This window comes from Pogonomyrmex barbatus, unplaced genomic scaffold, assembly GCF_055798465.1.
Source record: "Pogonomyrmex barbatus isolate J1 unplaced genomic scaffold, ASM5579846v1 scaffold5, whole genome shotgun sequence".
Classification (NCBI taxonomy): Eukaryota; Metazoa; Arthropoda; class Insecta; order Hymenoptera; family Formicidae; genus Pogonomyrmex; species Pogonomyrmex barbatus.
In genome coordinates, this window is record NW_028297149.1 from 4,550,254 (window position 1) to 4,564,814 (window position 14,561).

The 14,561-nt window shown below is 39.4% G+C and overlaps 1 protein-coding gene across 11 annotated transcripts in view; it reads left to right on the forward strand.

Annotated features, from left to right (window-relative positions):
• The window catches only part of chm (lysine acetyltransferase chameau), a 47,382-nt gene that overhangs the window by 377 nt on the left and 32,444 nt on the right, over positions 1 to 14,561 (forward strand). For 7 of the 11 annotated variants that reach the window (XR_016140487.1, XR_016140489.1, XR_016140490.1 and 4 more), the window contains exons 2-9: positions 217 to 685; positions 807 to 1,058; positions 1,146 to 1,406; positions 1,486 to 1,662; positions 1,879 to 2,167; positions 2,285 to 2,576; positions 3,144 to 3,388; positions 3,502 to 3,688. Coding sequence is in view for 6 of the 11 variants with exons in the window: in XM_089082037.1 (XP_088938163.1) it covers positions 217 to 685; positions 807 to 1,058; positions 1,146 to 1,406; positions 1,486 to 1,662; positions 1,879 to 2,167; positions 2,285 to 2,576; positions 3,144 to 3,388; positions 3,502 to 3,688 (2,172 nt within the window). In the remaining 5 variants the exon portion in view is untranslated. Of the gene's footprint in view, positions 1 to 216; positions 686 to 806; positions 1,059 to 1,145; positions 1,407 to 1,485; positions 1,663 to 1,878; positions 2,168 to 2,284; positions 2,577 to 3,143; positions 3,389 to 3,501; positions 3,689 to 4,286; positions 5,228 to 6,110; positions 6,830 to 9,070; positions 9,229 to 9,958; positions 10,564 to 14,561 lie in introns of those variants that run through there. The other 4 variants (XM_089082038.1, XM_089082042.1, XM_089082041.1 and 1 more) reach the window with 4 other exon arrangements.

A 14,561-nucleotide genomic window follows, 5' to 3' on the forward strand; every position in this document is an offset into this window, starting at 1 on the left:
ACTCTAAACACACACACACACACACACACACACACAGTAATTTTCTTATCTCTAAAATATATATATATATTTTTTATATGTGTATAGTTAACAAAAAAATATATCAGCCATTCATCAAAAAAAGTTTGTAACCATGTATGTAATGATAACAGTATTACAAGTAATGCATTATACTTCAGCTCTAGTAAGTATTAAATACAATATAATATTTTATAGACAACTAGTTCAGAATCCACATCTTCAACCAGTTCGGGTTCTTCATCAAGTAGCTCATCGAGTTCAGGCAGTGAATCCAGTTCATCTGATTCAGAGAACTCCAGTAGTTCTGCCAATAGTGAGAAAGCATCTGATACAGAAAGAACTAGGAAAAAAGCGCAGTTTCCAGCCACTCGTCATGTTAAATCCAAAGTTGAAACAGTATCTGTGCCACCTCTGGAAAATAAAAATAAAGAACGGCAGCCATCAAAACCCAGACCATCAGTGTATTCCTCTGAGTCTGAAGAGTTGCCCAATAAGGCAAAATCACCCCAAAAAAGGAAACCGCCGGCTAAACCGAAAGCTACTGCTACTGTTGCACCAGTTGTTAAGACACAAAGATCTCCTGCAAAACCAGTGCCTGCATCAGGACAGCATAAAACTACACCTGCTTCAAAACCTGCCAATGCCAAATCCAACAAATTTTCTGGTATGTTCATGTTTTCTATACTACTACTACTTCTATACTACTGCACGCGTGTGCGCATGTGCGTGAGTAATAAAATATCATTTTTATATTTTCAAAACAATTATAATGGATAATTTTTAAGGTTCCACAAATGCCAATGGCAAACCTCCCGAAAAATCTGGGAAGACAACGGAACCAGTCCAGAAGAAATTGAAGAAGAAAAGTATATTCAGTCCAGAAAACAGTAGCGAAAGTGACAGCGGTGTCTCAGCAAAAGCTAATACAGTGAAACCAACTAGTAGTTCTGTGAAATGTTCCAAAAATCCGCCGACTAAGGTAAAATTAAATGAAACCAAGCAAAAATCAGCAACAACATCAGCAACAAGCAGACCTGGTAAATAATCCTATCTTATTAACGACTTCAGATATTTTGATTTCTTCACATAAATTGACATTATTTTTAACGTAATGATTTTTATAGTTCCAAAACCCGTGCAGCCACAGAAATCAGATAGTTCGGCCAGTTCGAAGAGTTCTGGTGGTTCGGCATCCTCTGGTAGTTCGGACAGTAGCTCCGATTCGGAATCGTCAGAAAGTATCACCAGCTCTCAACCTCAACCGAAAAAGAAAGAAACGCAACCTAGTGTATTAGCGAGTAATACCATAACGGGCGTACCACCTAAAAGACCTTCCGCGACTGTCGCACCAGTAAAACCGCAAAAAGCAGTTACCAGACGACAAGGTTTGAACGCAATGTTTTTATCAATGTAAAATGTGTATATGAAAAGAGCAAGAATAAATAAAAATAATTGTTTAATTAGGTGCGGTAAAAAGCGACAACGATGGAGATGCGTCTGCAAGTGAGAAAGAGATGGATGATCGTGAAACATCGCCTTCGAAAGCGGCGACGAAAGGGAAGCGGAAACTGCAAACACGCAAAGGAAGTAAATTGCTCCAGTTACAGGCGAAGGCAGTCAGCGATTCCGAATCTGATACAGGTATGAACAAAAGGGAATCTTATATCGAGTTACGAAATTCGTTCAATTTGATTTCTCTATTTTGTTTTTGTCCATTCTACTTTTAACTGCAATAATTTTCTGTTAATATGAATATATTAAAGTTTATTATCTTTAAATTTTTTCGCTTATGATATTTAGATAATGAATATAGCATATTCATAAATTATGTTAATTCGTATAATTTGTTGAGAATAGCTGAGAGTAAGAGGAGCACAAGTAAGTCGCCTGTCAAACGCGCTGGACTATCCGCCGCCGCTAGACAATCCTCTGGAACTGGTAGATCAACACAGAACAGTAGTACTGCCTCCAATATTACAAGTGGTAGAACAAATCAAGCTTCCTATAATCGAGCACGTGCAAAAGAGCGTGAATGTCCATTAGCTGCGTCCTGCGACTCGCGAGGTCATCTCTCCGGAAAACTCGACACGCACTTTACTTTAGAAGCGTGTCCATTATATCATAATACCACATCTCAGGCTTGCATGTAAGTCGAGCTGCATCCAGGATTTTAATTTGAAATCCATCCATTGATGAGAATACGTATCAATTGAGACACATATCTGATCGTACGTTAAAGGGATAATATTGATTTTTTTTTTAGAGAATTTTATAAGGAAAGAAAAAAGCGAGAGGAAGAACGCAAGAAGGCGATAGCAAATCTAGCAAAAAAACCTAAAGGTGTTCATCAAACTACTGAACAGCGCAATTATCAACTTAAAGTACGAGAAATGAGAAACAAATGGAAGGGTAACACTGGTGATGGTAACGAAAGCGATAGCGGCAGTGAATTGCAGGGGAATGAAAAGGACAAGCAGCCTCGATTGAACAATCTCACGCCTGATTATGACTTGAAACTATTTATGGAAGCTCAGGCAATAGCAAGTGAAAAAATCGTAAGTATTCAATTTATATCTTAATGTAATATATACAATGTATATGTTATTATATATATATATATATATATATATATATATATAATAACATATACATGATATATATATATATATATATAATATATATATATATATATATAAAATTGTTTCATATCATACATTGCTCAGCTATTAGAAATTATCAGATCACTAGATCTAGTTGTTTCTAATAGCTGAGCAATGACCATTATTTCAAGAATTAATTTTATTTAAAAATTTTACACTTTTACATGACTTATTGGACAGATATCTTATTTTCTGATATTTTTTATAACTTTCAAGAATATGAAAACATCATGTTTTTAAGGGAAAATACAAAATAAACTATACGATGCAAGAAACTTTTACATGCCATTTCTCGCCTCGTCACACAACTCATGTCGCGCCGCGAGAGAACCGAGCCTTATATATGCTATAAATAATTGATATTTTGAATTATTATTAAATTTAATTCTGATATTTTTTTTCAATATATGTATTAATTATTGATCTTTCCTTCAATACATTAATGCTTATTTTATATTAAAGGAAAAGGAATTAAAAGAATTAGATTATGACGGAGAAGGTAGAAATGGTGGCGGCACTAGAGTCGTAGAAATGGGAAAATGGGAAATGGAAGTTTGGTATCAAAGTCCTTATCCTGAAGAATATAGTCGTGCTCCAAAGCTATATCTTTGTGAATATTGTCTAAGGTATGCGAAAAGTCGTCAAGTTTTAAGGAGACATCGAGAAAAATGTTTGTGGAGACATCCACCGGGACATGAAGTGTATAGGTAAGAATATTCCATTATTTTTCCTTTATCATTTACACATTAATAAACAATTTAAATTATTATCTTACGTCTGATGGCGTAAGGTAATAATTTAAATTGGTGTTTTTTTATAGAAAGGATAAAATAGGTGTATGGGAAGTGGATGGTAAGCGGTATAAGCAGTATTGTCAGAATCTTTGTTTGCTGGCCAAATTCTTCCTGGATCATAAAACATTATACTACGATGTCGAGCCATTTCTTTTCTATGTCATGACGATCGGTGATTCTGAAGGCTGCCACACCGTCGGATACTTTAGCAAAGTAAGTACAATTTTTTATTGTTAATTATGCACTTATTTATATCCTTGAAATATTCATGCGACGGCGAACTTTACATCCTATCGATTCGTAAAAATAATAAAATATTCAACGAGAAATATCGCGTACGTTTGATATAAATTATATACATATATTACTCGAATAGATTTCTAGATTGAGTAAAAAGCAAAGGTCATCTTGAAACATTTACGAATAATTTGATCTATTTTATTCTAACAAAATATTAATATGATAGATTTAGTTATTATTTGAATTCATATACATACATAATATTCGCGATTGTTTTTTATTAATAATATGAAGATAAATCCCGACACAATCGTTAAATTTTTTAACACAAAAATATTATATTATTCTGACGATTTCAATTGTTGAGACTGATTAATCTTAATTTTAAATTTATTTCTCGATATTTCTTTAAAATAATTTTCTTGATATTTAACACTTTGACACTTTCTTAATGGATCGTCATATTAGTTTTTATTCAATTCATAAAAATAATTTATATCTGTGTCGTTATTATTCGTAGTTGTAATATATAATCGTCATTATAACGAATCATTTTCTCAAAATCCCGAAGATCTCTCGAAATTCTTCGTCAATCCGAATTCAACAGAGGCAACGAATTCCATCATTTGGTCTACACGACCCCCGGTCTTTCTTCCCCATGGCTTAACTGGCTCCCACTGCTGTAATGGCATCCACGTAGTGTGCAAGGATTACGCGAACAAGGGTGCGCTTCGTAGTAGAGAGAGTGTCTCGTATCTCTGACCTTTCTTCATCCTCCTGCTTCCCCTTCCCTTTCCAACCTTCTCGCCTTCTCTGCCGCCAGGCCTAGCATACGCATACATACGTTGCCCCGAGAAGCAGAGCAGGGGTGGGAATTCACTTACCCCTATTTACCGCAGGATACAGCATCGCCGGGAGTCGAAATCTTTACCGACGTTCAACGACCTCTGACCCTGGCGCTGGCAAGACGCGTCGCCAATCCGCGCTCACCCCTTCTCTCGATCCTCTTTTCTCTCTCTTTCCGTGAAGACGTGGCGAAAATTTTCTCCGGACTCGATTTAAACCTTTTCCCTCGCCCTCCCTAATTCCTTTGTCTTTCGTCTCTCGTCGAGAGACGTCTATCCTTCGCGACCGACGATTCGTCTCAAAATCCCTTGACTCCTATTTCTTTCTCCGAGGAAGAGAACTCTGCCCGATAACGTGCAGCGAGATGAAAGAGAGGATTAGCCATTCTACAAATTGTTACGCTAGCGTCTTGACAAGCGAATCGTTTTGTCAGACCTTTAGCACTTGTCATTCATCGACTGTTTTACTTCATTCATTATACAAGGCATTCTTACTTCTATCGCGCTATTCCGCGAATTCTTTGACCAACTTTGGATCGACATCCCCTAAGCGAGAATGTCAAGGCGTTTATAGACGTCCATTAATTAGTCGATTGACCGTAAGACATATCATCAAAAAAATTATACGAAAAAAAAATTATACGATTAAAATTTTCTGTGTACAGATTTTTGTCTCGATCTCCCTTTTTTCTTTGATTCGTCGTTCTGAATGAAAGATGTCTCGGACAAACATAAAAATTTTCATACTTTTTTTAATTTTTTTAGCAGTTTTCAATTTATTTTATTTTTTAGCAGTTTTCAATTTTTTGGGATGCATTTAATTAACAAATAACAAAAGAGTCTCAACGGTTTTAATTAATAAATATTGATTGATTAACCCAATGTGAATTTGTTTGATCAATTATACAAAGCTGAAGATGTCATGTGTTCACCTTTGATAGCACAAATTGCATAAAACATCTAATCTTTATTGTTATCGTCGAGGGTGTCAAATTGTGTTGTAAAAGTTGTAAAAACGTCTAAGACGTAAAAGAGCGTGTACGTGTGTATGTGTCCCGCTGTGAAATAGTGTGTTAAGTTCTCGAAGTATCCCCTTCAGTCGGAATTATATCATGTGTGCATGAACTTTCTATAAAATCCGTACGAGCCACTTATACCTCGGTGGTGATTCAAAATAACATTTCAACTTTAATATCATTTATTTAATATCATTTTATAAAATATCATTTTTAACGAGAATATAATGGTGATATTTTTAAGGGTTTGTCTTATTTTCAAAACGATCGTCTTGTACGTCACCGTTTAATCAATTTTCGGTGCCCCAAATCGGAAAGAATGATCCCTACCGTATCATATCTCAGATCCAAAACAAAACGTGTGCAATTCTGAGCACACGGTACGCGCGCGGATATGGATCCCTTTACCTGCGAAAATAGACTGACATTGGTTCTCGTTCCACAATATTAATATCTATTAATATCGACGAATCGTCCCGACGTATCTCTCCTCTGCCGGCCAACTGACAAATTATGTTACACTCTGTATAAAAGGGCGTAACTCGCTTCCTGCATCCGCAGCGGCAGCGGCGGTGGCGGCGCGAAGTCAAAATCTTTATAGACGTTCAATGACCCCGACCCTGGCCAGACGATTGCAGAATAACGTTGACAGTGGTAATGGTGGTAGTGATGGTGGTGATGCTGGCGGCAGTGGTGATAGTGGTGGTGGCAGTGATGGTGGTGGTGGTGGTGATGGAGGTGATGGTGGTGGTAATGGTGGTAGTGGTAGTGGCGATGGCCGAGACATGAGGGATGAAGGGTGTGAGGAAAAGAGAGAGAAGGAGCAAGGTGTGGGAGAGTTAAGGGGTGGCCCTGCTACTGGCGTACGTACGCTATATATGCACTTTAACACACCAGGTGAAGGGAAAGCGGAGAGCGGCAAGGGAAGAAAGGATAGTCAGGCGGTTGGGTGGTTTAGGCGGTTGGCCGATGGCGGTGGCCTCAGGAGAGGTGGTAGTTGCTGCTGCGGAAGGGGTTGCGCCGACGATTGCGGAGGGTGTCGGCGCAGGAGGGGAAGGAGGGCGTCGCCTGCCGCGTCGGGTCGTCAACCTTTCTGCGGGACTGCGACGTCGTCGGGGTCGTTATTATTTCCTCCTCCTCCCTTCTCCTCACCCCTCTTCTTCCTCATCCCCTCCTTCCCTCCTCCTCACCCCCTCCCCCTCCTCCTCCTCTTCCTCCTCCTCCTCCCTCTCCTCCCCTCCTCCTCCTCCTCCTTCTCCTCTTCCTCCTCCTCTTTCTCCTCCTCCTCCTCCTCCTCCTCCTCCTCCTCCTCCTCCTCCTCCTCCTCCTCCTCATCCTCCTCCTCCTCCTCCTCCTCCTCCTCCTCCTCCTCCTCCTCCTCCTCCTCCCCCTCCTCCCCCTCCCCCTCCTCCCCTCCTCCTCCTCCTCCTCCTCCTCCTCCTCCTCCTCTTCCTCCTCCTCCTCCTCTTCCTCCTCCTCCTCCTTCTTCTCCTCCTCCTCCTTCTTCTCCTCCTCCAACTCCTTCTTATCCTCCTTCTGGTCCCAACATGTCTTTGCACGCTCTAGTCGCCTCTATCACTTTTCCCCATTCTTCCGGTACCTCCTCTTCGAGATGGCGCGTGTTGTTCTCCTCCCTTCCTCTCGCTCATGTCCCGTCTTTCCATTCAGCTCATCTTAACACGCTCCTTCGACGCTATTCTTCATGCTTCGATCCATCTTCGTATCCTTCTTCGTTCGTTCGCTCGCACGACTTCCGAGGACATCTCACCTTCGACGATCGCTCATGCATGTATACTGTCTTCCCCCCCCCCCTCTCTCTCTCTCTCTCTCTCTCTCTCTCTCTCTCTCTCTCTCTCTCTGTGCGTGTGCGTCTCTCTCTCTCTCTCTCTCTCTCTCTCTCTCTCTCTCTCTCTCTCTCTCTCTCTCTCTCTCTCTCTGTGCGTGTGCGTGTCTCTCTCTCTCTCTCTCTCTCTCTCTCTGTGCGTGTGCGTGTCTCTCTCTCTCTCTCTCTCTCTCTCTCTGTGCGTGTGCGTGTCTCTCTCTCTCTCTCCTCCCCCTTCCTGCCTTTCTCCTTCCTCTCTGGATAGGTAAGCAATTCACGCTTTTTATCTTTACATTCTATTTGTCTTCTTACAAGCTTGCTATCTCCCTCGATCTATCTTGTCGCGCAATGATCGTTTGCGCAAGTTTACTCGAATTTAATTTATATACCGATTAATTTTTATATCGATCCAGTATGTTTATAATATTAATGTTAATGTTAAAGTATACAACCTGCTGTTGGACTTTGAATGCCTATTCCTCTAATAAGGAATTTATCATCAATATCGAGCCGATACGGAGGGTGGGAGATTCATGCTTACTGAACTTGAGGCGGATATTGGAGCTTCTTACACTTCTACATTCCACAATTACACTGTCGTCATCGTTGTCATCGTTCTCGTCTCCTTCTCCGATCTTTCTAATACGACACCGTGCTGATCGCAGTGAATATCGAGTCGATATTGAATTTCCGTATGTTCGTTTGTCTTTGAGCGTCCGCAACGTTCCACCGACCGGTTTCACTCGCTCCGCTTCAACCTCTGCTCGCGTTTCCTTGCATTGAATTTCATCCCTCTCCCCTGTCCTCGCTTTTCCGTTTCTCTCGCTATCGTCGCGTTAAACCGCAATGTCGGCTTCTTACCTTGACGCTGCGAAATGGCTATTACCTTGAAACAAACTCAAGACTTCAAGAATACAACTGGAGAAGTATTCTGTTTCCTTCGCTTTCTTTTTCGTTTCTTTCGAGTAGTTTCTTCGTAAAGTAAAAATCCGCAATTAGAAATCACGAGTGAATTACACTTTACAATACTCGGAAAATCTAGATCAGTCTAGATTTATGCTTGATCATATATTCGACGAAATATGATTTAGCTAGGATGTCCTGTGTCACTCTATAATTTCCCATTCTTATGAATGATTATGAATTGTCCATTGATTATGAATGATTATGAATTGCCCATTATGATTATGAATTGCCCATTCTTTTTCCGATCCGGGAAATAATGCCAAGTAAAGAAAACCTTTTTCGAAGATGAAAATATTTCGATTTTAACAATCTTGCTCAAAGAAAGGATTAGCCACGAAGTTAAAATATAGTCACGGTAGTCAAAATGTGTCTTTGAAATAGGGACAGCTAATGTCGTTGCTATCAAGATCAATTTATTAGCTGTTAGAGTTTAGTTGCTACAGCAAAAAGCGTTTAGTTGTTAGTACGATCATGCCAATCATCATCATCAATCATAAATATTTAATCTTTATTGCATATTCAGTAAACACAAATATATCTCTTAAAAATATTAGATTCTTAAATCAATTTTTATATACAACTAAATGAAATTACTGTCAAAATTCTTTATTTGTATCTGAGAATTTTGTGGATTCAAGACTTTTACTTTATCATTTCATTAAAAAATAGAAAAATACGATGCTTTTTATTTTGTGTGGTTTTTTAGTTACGAGAAATAAAACTCCATCGTGTCCATCTGTCGGCGATACTGTGTACTACTAGCGGATGAGCTTTTTCAAAATATTAAAAAATATTTTTCTTTTTAGCTATTCTTGTTAATATTGATTTTTAATTTTAATTAATAAAATTTTATTTTGCAATAAATACGTTTTAATTCTAATATAGCAATAATAGAAAAGTTTGAATTAATTACTGATATTTAGGTAATACTATTAACATATTTTTTTGCATGTAAATTGCATGCACAATGTAACAATTGTATTTTTCTTTTCACTCATTGGAGACTCATATAATTACTTTACTCATAATGAGCAAACGTATTCTACAGCAACTCTTCTTGAGCAACCAAAAGAGAACTAAATCCAGACATTGTCTTAGTATACTCTCGTAAGATAGTTATACTAATGATAACGTCGGCAACTCGAAGAAACGTTCTTTTCTACAAATCACAATCAAATGCTTTTTTCAGTTTTTCCGTGGAAGTTTTATAGAAACATAAAAACGACCTCGAATCATCCGCTTAAAGTAACTTAGAATTGTTTACGAGCTCTGACATTTTCGTCATAAAAATTTTCTCATGTTCTCATTCTTGCTCTCCCCCCTTGTAGCTTGACCTTTGATTATTCGGCCATCGGACATTTTGAACGGTGCGGTTGTTGGTCTGAGTTAACTCGGTCATTGACCTTGACCTCTGGCCGTTGACCTCGTGAGTGTCGCGGTCGTCGACCTCGGCCAGGATCCTGATGTTGAACTTGAATAATCGCGCTCTTCACCTTGAATAACGCAAAGCCGTCCTCTAGATTAACGAAGATATTCGGCGGTGCCAGGTTCTATTGCCGTTCGTACTCTTTCTTGTCTGTTTCTGCAAAGATAGAATTCTGATCAAGCTCAAGGCAGCCGAGCAGAAATTAAGAGGGTCGGATTGAAGCGTGAACGTTTACAACTTCCGCCGTGTTTACTGAGACATGAAGACGAGCTGTTCTTCCGCTATTCGAAGCCACTTCCCCTTGCGTCTCGCATCTATTTGTCCCTAATATGAGATGATGCACTTCTTACGACTGCCGCAAGTAAGGATAATTGGATCCATGGTCATTGCGGTGGAATATCAAATATAGATCTCGAAAGGAATTTTGATATTATTGTTGAATAAAACGGACCTTCAGAAGGTAATATCGGACATATTGAAAATAGTCAAGAGAACAATTGATGATAGAGAGATCAAAAAAAATTCAAAGCCAAATAATCCAAATAATTTGGTCTCTTTAACTGCGACATACAAGAGAACTTATTTGGTATTATCTATCAGTAAGACGGAATTTTGGAGGCTCGAACCATGCCTCGTGCAATCTCTTCTGCGGCGCACCAGAAGGATTTTTAGTATATTTGCCAATGGTGTTGGAGAGTGTCACCGTTGCAGTCCGACCTGCATCGAGAGAGAGGCCACCATCTCTGTAGAGTACTGGTCGTAAGGATTCGAGAGTACGTATGTGTATATACAGTGTAAATGCTCTGCAATTACGACATATTGATTTGATTTACTATTTTCATGTTAATCAACATAAAATAACGATATCGATTTAACAACTTTTAATCGATTGGTGACTCAAAATCCTACTCGCTTTTGCTGTTCAGTTTGTGATAAATACATTTATACGATTCATGATTAAAAATATGTTTTAAGCATAATTCCAAGTGAATAGCTAAATGGATTTTGAACACACTCTCCCATCGCATGCGATTGCGTTTTCTCCCGACTATGGCAATACGATTATGTTTTAATAAGATTCAGACTATATTTAAAAATCATGCTCTTCATCGGGTATCCCGAAAAGGCGAAACGCGTGTCACATGAAATCCAGACGGAACCGGTTTTGGGGGCCGACAGGTCTCAGATGCGGAGCCCTATTTTTCGATCCTGAAATCCTTGCGTCGTTTAGTGTTAAATGAGGATGCACCACTTTTTATAAATAAGATGAAACTTTGGTAGTCCACTCCTCTCTCTGGATCTTTGGATCATTGACAAGTATCAAGTAATCAAGTATGCTGTAATCGAGAGGATCTCTTTTACCTTCTAATATTGTCGGTCTCTTGTAACGGATATATCGCGCATGCTTAGTAAGCCTAACATATGTGTTATATTATTCATTTTCTGCCTACCTGCCTTCCTTTCTCTTTTTATTTCAATAGATTACACAAAGAAAATCGAAATCATGTAATGTATGAATCATTATTTGAGTAACTAATAAAGCGATTTGAAATATACAACTAGAATGTTGCACTGTTAATTTTTCTTGTCTCATTTTTTAAATTTTTATATGCATTAAAGAAATACATATATATTTATAGTAATAAAAAAATATATTTTTTTAAATAACAAATATATATAAATATATATAAATATGTAATATAAAAAAATATATATATATATTTTTTATATTTTGTATTTTACATATTTAAAAATATATATATATATATATATATATATATTTTTTTTTTAATATAGAACAAATATATACAAACTTACAAGAAGAATGACATGCGCATTATTTTATTCTAGCGTTAATTTGTCAATTTAATTTATAAGTTTTTTTTATAATTCACTTCCGAAATACGATAATATGCAAAAAATTTCGCGATATTCATATCGCAAAGAGGTTAATGAATCCGAGACTCAGCTTAGATTCCAGTGGCCTAGTGGCCAGCTTGGTCCGAGTATTCGATTTGGTCAGGAAGAGAGCCACGAGTAAATGAGACATATCCTCTTACGCAGGTATTATTGGATAGTAAACGGACAAAAAAAAATAAGATGATGACTGGCGAGATATGCATGCGTCGAATACCGGTCACAATATTGTATCGCAAGTTTTACGATTGCAAAAATGGAGGAGAAATCAAGTTGGCCCTGAGAAAGTTCTTTAAGAAAGTTTGTCACGAAAGAAAACTCAGAAAGGCTATCCAAATTGGAAAGAAGCAGAAGTGTACACCTGAAGCGGAACATATAACGCGAAAAAGAGCATTATCCATGCGAAAAGAAGTTTTCAGACGGTTTTCCTAGATTACCAATTGCCTTTCGTTAAAAGCGTAAATTTTTACAAGCGCGAGACAGTAAAAATCCCTTTCTCTCGTGCGCGAATTTTTATTCGTTCGCTCGTTCGCAGCTGCAATATTACTTGCGTGCTATCTGAGTAAATTTGAGCCAAAGCAATATTTGTGAGTCTATGTGTACTCGCATTCGAAACGCAAGCACAACGGTATTATTTTTCTCTAGATGCATTAACGGGATACCTGGAGAGAGAGAGGAGAGGAGGAAGGAAAAAGAGAAAGATGGATATTTTTCTCGTCATGGGAATTCAATGAAATTCAATCCTCGTCAAAATAGAGGTGACGATAGCGACGAAAGAAAATAAGTGACGAATAAAAACGTTGTTGATATATGGCGAGTAGTGTAGTCTAGCTGATCACAAATTATAGCTGTGAATTAGAATGAGTTTTATTTTTGATGCTTACTCATTCGATATAACTGTCATGCAATAATATAATTCCAATGTAATTATGACGCACTAGAAAAAAGTGTGTATCAACAACAAGAATCTTCGATCTACTTGAAACTTTAGCTTTCGATCTACTTGAAACTTTAGCTTTCGATCTACTTGAAACTTGAACTCAATCTACATAATCCTCATAATTCATTCTTAAATTCTTGGCCTCCTGAAATGTTAATAAATTTAAATACGTAGATAAGCAAGTAGTAATTATAGCGCGACACAAAATTGTCGCTGTCACAATGCGGAAGCAAATGTTAGCTTGAACTTAGTCGATTAGGATCCCGGTGGTCTATCTGATATCCGTACTATACGACGTTACGAGATAAAACACAGACAGGATATTGCCACTTTGGGCGGGAAAAAGCGTGAAAAATCGGTGGACGCGGTTTCCGTGGAAACGCGACGATCCATGGTCGCTCAGGGCTCATTTGCTTAACTTCCGGCGGTGCACCAGTTAGCCCGTCATGGATGGCTCCGCGCGTTATATCCTGAATAATGCATAGGGAGCGGTGAAGCAAGAAGGAGAGCGCGGGAAGAGAAAGAAAGAAAGAGAGAAACGGGCGACGAAAAAGCCAAAGGAAGAAGATTAAGGGAGAGAGAGAGAGAGAGAGAGAGAGAGAGCGAAAGAGTAAGAGAGAGTCGGGGTCTGACGTACCTGCGCCCTTCACGAGAGCGATTTGGACCTGTGAAGGGTCCGACGAGAGAAAACCCGTCCGGCGTATATAATATAATAAATAGACAGACGGGAATCCCTCTCAGTTGGGCATTTATATCTGCACTTTATGTCGAGCCAGAGGGAAGATGAGAGGGGCGGGAAAAAGCTGAGACAGGACAACGGTAGACCGAGATTCTTCGTTCATCTCTGTTCTTGGACTTCCGCTTGGCTGAAAGACGATCGGCGAGAACACGACAAACATTCGCCACGGAAGAGCTTACCGAAGTGGTAGATGATTGGAATATTTAGAAAAGCTTTTTATGATATCACTCTATCATTTTCTTAACCTGAAATAAATAATGCAAGGATCAATGCGCATTGTGCATTGAATGTAGCGATTGCTCGGTCATTTCGCATTGTTTGAAACTTCTCCCTTTTGTTCCGGAACGTACGGGCAATTGCACCAGTCTGACAGGAAGATAGATCGCAACAATCGGATCCCTTCTTGCAATTTCATAATCTGACGAACGGAGTCACGGAGGAGCAGAATGTCGAGAATTCTTCGAGAAGCTCCCCGAGCGAGTGGAGGGATCGGAGAATTCGAAAGGGGCGGCGATCAGCGCGGGAGAGGAAAGGGCGAGGAAGCCGAGGGGATTTTCCAGGAGACGAAAGCTTCCGAGACTCGAAAGAGGAACAGACAAGGAATTCTCGGGTAGATGGAAGAAAAGAATCGGTACGATAGAGAAGGATCGTAATGCAAGAACTACCGCAAAAGGGAAGAAGCGAAAAAGATAAAAGAGACGGTAACGATAGACGAGACGGGCGGGCGGAGCACGAGGGTGAAGGACGAAGGACATGAGGATCGGGTAATTTTCCTTAAAAATATTCCGCAGACGGTGGCCTGAGAGCGAGAGGGCGAAGAAACGCGATGTTAAGGGTAGCTGCTGGGAATTGCAGGGAGGCAGGCATAGCAAGCAAGCAAGAAAGCAAGGAAGCAAGGATGAAAGACATGGAGGAGGGATGACGTAGAGCTGTACTATCAGAGGAATAGTACGCATAGTAGTAGAGATCGTCGATGCTATACGCGCCTCGCTTCGTTGATAAGAGATTGAGGTAGGCTCGCCCTCTACCACCACCATCCTACCATCCGTTTAACTCCTTCAGCCGTCTCCTTTCTTGTCTGTCTCGCGTCCTTCCCTCTTGCCCCCCCCCCCCCCCTCTCTCTCTCTCATCTCTCTCTCTCTCTCTATCTCTCTCTTCTCTCTCTCTCTCTCTCT